This window comes from Procambarus clarkii, chromosome 6 (assembly GCF_040958095.1).
Source record: "Procambarus clarkii isolate CNS0578487 chromosome 6, FALCON_Pclarkii_2.0, whole genome shotgun sequence".
NCBI classification, from domain to species: domain Eukaryota; kingdom Metazoa; phylum Arthropoda; class Malacostraca; order Decapoda; family Cambaridae; genus Procambarus; species Procambarus clarkii.
Genome location: NC_091155.1, coordinates 48,713,644 through 48,722,165, shown reverse-complemented (window position 1 = coordinate 48,722,165; position 8,522 = coordinate 48,713,644). Strand labels below are relative to the sequence as shown.

Here is an 8,522-nt window from a genome sequence, read left to right as displayed (position 1 = left end):
ATTTTATTATTATTATTTTTTTTTTAATCAACACTGTTTGTCAATCTATTGTATTTGTGCTGCTTTTTCAGTCATGTTCCCCCTTTTTTTATCTTTATTTGTATTTGTTTTCAACACTTTTTATTCTTTATGCTCAATTAGTATTAAGTTCTAGATATTAATGTTTTTCTTGCCCGAAACGCATTGCGTAATAGTGGCTTTAGGCATTGTATGTACTAGCTCTATCTATATATCAATCCATTAATGTAACATCACTTGTATGTATGTACCTTACCTGAATAAACATATTTATATTTATTTATTTATTAGGCACTTTAAACCATGCTATGCTTGAAGATAGACCTCAACCAGGAAATATTGAGATTTGTCATCCTAACACTGTAACAAAGGGACCAGTAGTTATAAATGTTTTTGGGCAGTTTTATATGGGGAAGGAGAAAAATCAAAACCTTTATACTAAAAGACTCATACAGCAGTTACAGCAGTCGTGTACTGTTGATGTTGGACCTAAAGGAAGAAATCCTAGACATTTAGAACCTTTCGATCATCAACTTTTATCTGGCCTTTTAAAAGATACATCCCAAAACAGGATTTATTGGTTTAATGAAGGTCTAAATAAATTAGCAGTGCAAGTATCTAATGGAAAATACAGTTTGGTAATTTTTCCATCATTAATTGGGTGTGGATTGGCTGGTGGAAACTGGGAAAGAGACTACTTACCAGCAATTATAAAATTTTCTAGACAGGTCTACCCCTTTGGTGTCAGAGTTAAAATTATAAACAAAATTATGTCAAAGACATCATAACAATGAAAAGAATAGTTAAACCTCCTAATTTATATATATATATTTTTTCATAGGTTCCCCCCTTTATGACAAACAAAAAAAAAACAGGACAGTGTCATTAACATAAATAAGACGGACCTCCACCCTCCCTGGTCAATTGTTGTTGTGTGATGATTTAATCCTGACAACAGAATGAACCAGTCAGTGGGTTTAGATATGTTCCCTAAAACTTTATGAACTGATTGAGGTGAGAGAGACCACAGTTACTAATTGAAGAAATTTTATCTCTACCCTTCTACCACTACTGCTACTACTACTTCCATCCTTCTCTTATTTACCCTATCACTTTTCAGACATCTTTCTACACACCAAACCCGAGAAAAGTGCTGTTTTTTTGTTTATTTTTTTTTAGAATAGTTAACTATGGAATAAAGAGCTTTTTTCCCCTTCCTTACAACTCCATTTCTTCCCCTTTTTTTTTAATTAATATTAATGTTATCTTTCATATTTCTTCTAGGTTTAATATGGAATTATCCCTGGGGAAATGTCCAAAGAGAAGACATTTAAAGGAAAATATATACAAAATATCAAATTAAAAAAACTCAAGAGGTTGCCAACTTTTTTTGACTTGTAAGATTTCTCCTACAAGGTCAAGATTACAGCAGAATATCAAAGTGAGAAACATCATAGAAATTATGACAGAAGCAGAAAAGGCATCATTAACTATTATATTTAATTGTTCACCAAATATCAGATCAATTGATACTGATATAAATCTGTTTGAAAATGAACATGATTTTAGACAAGACGAGTGTTTTGAAACTAAGAATAATTCTACAGTCCTGGTTAAAATACCATTTTTGAAAAAATATCAAACAAACCTGGTGTCCAACCGACTCTGGGGACCTGATAATAAGGACGTTGTCATTGATATATCTATTAAACACGGTTCCCTTAAAACTATCAAGAAAAATGTCATTCGTCATCAAATTGTATCTTGCCCCATTTGTTTAGATATGAATGGGTCAGGTGACATGGTTTTTATGTTTGATGATTATATGGTTGCATGTGGTCACAGTATTTGTCCTCAATGTATGTTTACATTATCCGCCAAAATTTTGTTGGGTAAAAAATCTATAGGGAAATTTGATTATAATAATTATGGCTGCCTTAGATATATGAATAATTCTTATGGGATGTACTCTTTTTTATCAAATATTATCTACAAAGATGAAATATTGTGTCCACTTTGTAAGCAAATAGTAAAAAGTGTGTTTGTGTTGAATATGCATCATCTAAAATGTAGCATTAGGGAATTTTCTCGTAAGTATGCCCAAATCTTATTTTGGAGTAATCAAACTGACAGGCTGTTTTTAGAAGCCGCAACAAGTTTTATATATGGAGTGGAGCAATTGGCTGTCACTGATTTGTATATAGAAAGATATATTATGGAAAACAGTTGGATTTTTGACGAATATGTGACATCAGTTACCCTATACCTTAACTTTAATGAAACACTTTCAGAGATGAAAATTGTTTTTAAAAGTTTACAGCCATATTTATTAAAACTAGCCTCAAAAAATTCTAATGATCCATCAAATAGAAAATACTTATTATTCTTTAACCAACTTTGTCATAGAAAGGGGGGTGAACCAATCCTGAGACCAACATTCATTAAATAAAACAATTACAAAAAATGTTTTTTTGTAAATAAATGTATATGTATGTGTTATTTGTACCTCTGTTTGGGTTTCAATCAGAGGGCATCAATTTCTCAGGCAGCAACAGGTACCACCTAGCGTTCATATTCATATGACAACCCAAGGCCAGCCATCACCACTTCAGTTACAAGGTCCACCGCAGGTACAATCACAATTGCCACCCCAGGGCCCAGCTCAGGCACCAATACTGTAAAAACTCTAGTCCGAAAAGTTAAAATGTCATCCTTACCACATTTCCATATCATATTTTTATTCATTTTATATATATATTTTTTTCTTTTTTTTTTGATAATGATGATGATGATGATGCTGATGAGGAGGAGGAGGAGGGTGTAATTATTTATTTCTTATGTTTTCTCATTTGAAACTGTGTTTGGTTGAAGTTGTAGCTGGTTAGATACATTATCCAAATCTGTATCTACAGTATTTTTTAGTCCATCTGTGAGCATGTTTTGACTCAAGGTTGTGCAGTGTGCTCGCAGAGTATATCAGAATCCTAAAACAAAGAAAAAAAAGTGTCCTTTTTTTTGTAAGTAAGTATATGAAACATATAAATAAATAAATAAATAAATAGCATACACCTTAACCTTTTAAGTTAATATGTTTTTTTTTCAGAAGATGGGTGAGAGGGAAAAAGGTAAGAAGATCTTTATGCAGAGGTGTGCACAGTGTCACACTGTTGAATTAAACGGCAAGCACAAAACTGGATCCAATCTAAATGGCCTCTTCGGCCGCCAAACTGGTCAGGCTTCTGGCTATATTTACACTTATGCCAACAAGGCCAAGAGTATCACGTGGGACAAAGATAATCTGGATATCTACTTGACCAACCCCAAGAAATTTATTCCAGGCACAAAGATGGTGTTCGTTGGTCTTAAGAAGAAGAATGAGCGTGCAGACTTGATTGCTTACCTGGAAACCTCCACCAAGTAGAGCAAGCATTAATATTTTTGTGGTCTCACCACTTTAAATCAATAAATCATCCTGCTATCAAAATTTACTAAAAAAAAAAAAAAAAAAAAAAAAAAAAAAAAAAAAAAAAAAGGGCAGTAAAAATTACAAAACGTTGCTCAAAGAGTGGAGGAGACAGCTGGTTGCCCGGAGTAGATGGTAGCAGTATCAGCTGAATTATATAAATATCAAGTAGTCGCAGGTTACTCTCACATTTTACATCCACTGACGGCCAACCAACACACGCTTCGCTACTCTTCCATCCAATAGAAATTTAGTAGCCACATTCTTACTAATATTTGGAATATTCAGGTGTACAAAGTGTGATGATATATGTTGTATTAGGCTAGGAAACCTTGACCGAATTTATCATTTAAATTCGGATCATATTATGTAGAAAAGGTAAACCGCGTACTTTTCATAACCCGAAATCCCCATCTCTTTATGGACCTCATTCAAACGGGAGAAAAGGAAGAAATCTGTCATTTTATTATAGAAGAGGAAGGTTTATCATCATCACCACCACCACCACCATGTAAAAGCACCTACAACCCAAATAGTTTGCAGGCAATGTGGGTCAATCAATTTGTGAATTCCTTTTTGGATAATACTAGAATGGGATATTGGGCCATGGCCTGCTTACGTAGAGCAATCAACACCAACCGTAATATTCCTCATTTATTTAAACTCCAATTAATCAACGAAGTTCAACGGAATCTAATGATTAGATCGTGGGAAAGAGCAGTGGCAGATGAATTGAATCAAAACAATTTTTCAAAAAAAATCACCAGGCCTTAGAGAGAATATCATTAGGATGTTATGATTGGTTGTAACGGAATAAAAATCTGGAGAGGATTGAACAAACTGACAAAACCATTAAAAAATATCTCTCATCATTATTTCATGATAATTAAATTTAATGTGGGAATCATTAATATTATCATTTATTAACTTATATAACTTATAAGCTATAAATAAGTATCTTATTAGATTATGTCTCAGGGGTAAATAATGTAATCCAGGAATTTTTTTGGTGTTAAATTTTTCATTATTTATATGTTCGATATCTTTATTAATGAAAAGTTCCTCTTTTTTGTTCATATTTTTTTAAATCCTTTAAATATTCAATTCTAATACTTTCTCGAAATGATCTGCCCTAGCAACAAATAGGGAATTAATTATTGGCTAAGATTTATTGTCATATGATTTTTTTATTATATATTTGTGATAGAATTTAATCAAATAAATCCCAATAACATATGGTCTTTGTTTCAAGGTTATCTGACCATGGCATAGACAAACAAAGACTACTTTTTTTCCGTGGCATAACGTGTCGATGTTAATGTACTATTGGATCAAAGACTCTAAATCCTACCCCCTTCACCCCCCTACACATGATGAATTTTATACTATACTATAATGTAATGATGCCCAACCAATTAATTCACATATCATTCTTTACATTAGAAAGGGAACTTAAGTGATTGACTGGACTCTGGCCGATGGTAGATTTAACCAGTTCAGTTATCATTTTCTGTATTTCAGAGTTACGTACTTCTTCCGTTAGTCGCAAGGCAACATTTTGTAAATGATCCACATTATCTTGAAGCCTCGACAATTTAGTTAGCACCTCAATAACAGTTATATGGGTGGTTAATTCATATTGGGGATATTTACTCAAATCTATTGAAGGTTTCGGTAATCTACCTTCGGTTTCCAGGTAATCAAGGCCTTTAAAAATAGAAGTAACGTGTTTGTCTTTCGTTTTGTATAGATCATTGTAATCCATCTTATGTGGATAATTAAATTCTTCTACTCCCAATGGCCACCACTTACCATTATTACATGATACCAAAATTTTTTTGGTAGCTAGGAGTTCATCATTTGAATAAAAGGTTACTAAGATATGTTTAAGTTTTGCAGCATCATACTCTTTTCTAAAGAATAAAATATAGTTGATCATTTCGTGTACTGACGACGTCATTATACTTATTATTACTGTGCTCGTTTTGGGCAAATGAATGTAATAGTTAAGTGAAATTCTAAATTTTTATTACTTTTATACACTACTTACAAAAATTTAATTTCTAATTAGTGACAATAGTTGTTGAAAACTTGTACTTTTAATAATGATTAGTTCCCCTTTTTATACCATTTGATTTAATTTTAGTTATCTCAAATAATATGAGAGGAGGGGGTAATAATGATGGTGGGGGCATTGAAGCCAAGTATAATGACGTCGTCAGTAAATGAAATGATCAACAGGATCTATACAAAACGAAAGACGAATACGTTTTTAAAGGCCTTGATTTCGGCCAGAGTCCATTCAGTTACTTAAGTTTCCTTTGTAATGTAAAGAAATATGTGAATTAATTGGTTTGGCATTATTACGTTATAGTATATTATAAGATTCATCAATGGTTTTTATTTATACTTTTAGCATTTGCTCCTAACTTCAAGATTTATTTATTATAAGAATAATAAACAATTTTTAATTTATAATAAATAATAATAAACAATATAATTTTATAACATAATCAATTCAGTAAAATAACTTAAAATACTACACAGTGCTTTGTGTCTCTTACACAATCCCAATAAATATGTCACTACTGTTTTGGACATGTGAACGAGTTTCATTAAATGGCAGTGGTCATCACCGTCACTAAACCATACAAAATGTATGAATAGTGATCGCTATCCAATTGGCCAATGTTTCTCATCTCGGGGTCTGTGGTGTGTTTGAAATAAAAGTTCAGTAGTTGTTTCATCTGCTACTGCTCTTTCCCATGATCTAATCATTAGATTCCATTGAACTTCATTGATTAATTGACGTTTTAAAAAATGAGGAATATTAGGGTTGATGTTGATTGTTCTACGTAAGCAGGCCACGGTCCAATATCCCATTCTATTAATATCCAAAAAGGAATTCACAAATTGATTGACGCACATTGCCTGCAAACTATTTGGCTTGTAGGTGTTTTTACATGGAGGTGGTGGTGATGATGATGATAAACCTTCGTCTTCTATAATAAAACGACAGATTTCTTCCTTTTCTCCCATTTGAATGAGGTCCATAAAGAGATGGGGATTTCGAGTTATGAAAAGTACGTGGTTTACCCTTTCTACATAAAAGGATCCATAGTCTTTCGCCACTATTCGAGCAATTAATTCTCTCTTCGCAGAATTTAAATGATAAATTCTGTCAAGCTTTCCTATGTTAATACAACATATATCATCACACTTTTTATCACCATCACTGAAAACCAGAAATGTATAATTTTCAGACCATTTATTACAATATTCGGGTACCCCATAAGGATAACAATGTTTATAGTTGGGGTCCCTATAAATTATATCTTGACGAGGCTTGTGATGATAATATGCAAACCCATCATGTAAACATTAGGGTTTATGTCGAATCATCCTGCAATTAACGTATTTAAGCCATTTTTTATTTTTAAACCATGCTTCGTAAGCTCTCACATCTCGGGTTAATTTCCAACGTATATTTTTAAACATCATGTGCCTGAAATAATAATGCCGATTCAAATATTGTTTTATAGACATAAGCTTTTTCAGCGCTGCCTGATCAACTTTGCTACATGACGATGGAATCGATATTCCGTCTGCTATCATCATCTCTCTCAGAGCTTCTCGTTCCTGCTTGGAAGCTTGTATCATCATTAGAAATATGGAAGGATCTTTGGCGTAGGATCTATATCCCTTGATAGGCACTATTAAGTAATCCGGATCATGGGGGTACTTGAAATTATGTTCACAGAACATGATGCTTCTTTGGTCAATGATAGAGAAGAATTCTACAAACATATAAGAACAATAATTTTCATCCTCATTAAATAAGACTCGCAGTATAAATTGCAATTGGGATGCCGCAGGATATCCTTCTTGAGTAGATCCCATCCATATTTTAATAGCATAAACATTTACAATTTGGGGGTTAAATTGTATTAATTTACTTATAGATGGTTCTAAAGTAATATTTAAACCAATCGAAAAATATTTGTCTACATATTTTTTTATTTGGGAACTTGATGTAATCGAAGATGTAAAAGATTTAAAGGGAGACATGGATACCATGGTTTTAAAAGCTTTGTGCAAATGAATATTCCGAATGTTAGTAGGAGTAAATCCCTTTATGTACAATGAGTGTGAAAAAATATTTAAGTATAGATTCAACCAGAACAAAGTTTTCAGCAAATATTATCACAAATTAGGAAAAACAAATTGACAAGAAGTATAAAAGTAATAAAAATTTAGAATTTCACTAACTATCCATCCATTCATTTACCAAAAACGAGAACATATTTTAGTAACCTTTTATTCAAATGATGAACTCCTCTGAAGTGCAGAAAATGATAACTGAACTGGTTAAATCTACCATCGGCCAGAGTTCAGTCAGTCACTTTGATCTTTGATCTAATAGTACATTAACATCGACACGTTATGCCACGGAAAAAAAAAGTAGTCTTTGTTTGTCTATGCCATGGTCAGATAACCTTGAAACAAAGACCATATGTTATTGGGATTTATTTGATTAAATTCTATCACAAATATATAATAAAAAATTCATATGATAACCTTGAAACAAAGACCATATGTTATTGGGATTTATTTGATTAAATTCTATCACAAATATATAATAAAAAATTCATATGACAATAAATCTAAGCCAATAATTAATTCCCTATTTGTTGCTAGGGCAGATCATTTCGAGAAAGTATTAGAATTGAATATTTAAAGGATTTAAAAAAATATGAACAAAAAAGAGGAACTTTTCATTAATATAGATATCGAACATATGAATAATGAAAAATTTAACACCAAAAAAATTCCTGGATTACATTATTTACCCCTGAGACATAATCTAATAAGATACTTATTTATAGCTTATAAGTTATATAAGTTAATAAATGATAATATTAATGATTCCCACATTAAATTTAATTATCCGCCCAATCTTAGCAGAAGGCAGTTAATTTATTGGAAAATTTACGATATGTCAGGATTAACAGCTGATAATAAATTTATCTGGTATGAAAAT

General features: G+C 31.9%; 1 protein-coding gene across 1 annotated transcript; it reads left to right on the top strand.

Annotated features, from left to right (window-relative positions):
• The first annotated feature begins 3,124 nt into the window (after nucleotides 1-3,124).
• Nucleotides 3,125-3,503, top strand: LOC123751909 (cytochrome c-like). Its single transcript, XM_045733984.2, has one exon. The coding sequence runs from the start codon at nucleotides 3,125-3,127 to the stop codon at nucleotides 3,437-3,439; it is 315 nt and encodes a 104-aa protein (XP_045589940.1). The 3' UTR covers nucleotides 3,440-3,503.
• Nucleotides 3,504-8,522: the final 5,019 nt, after the last annotated feature.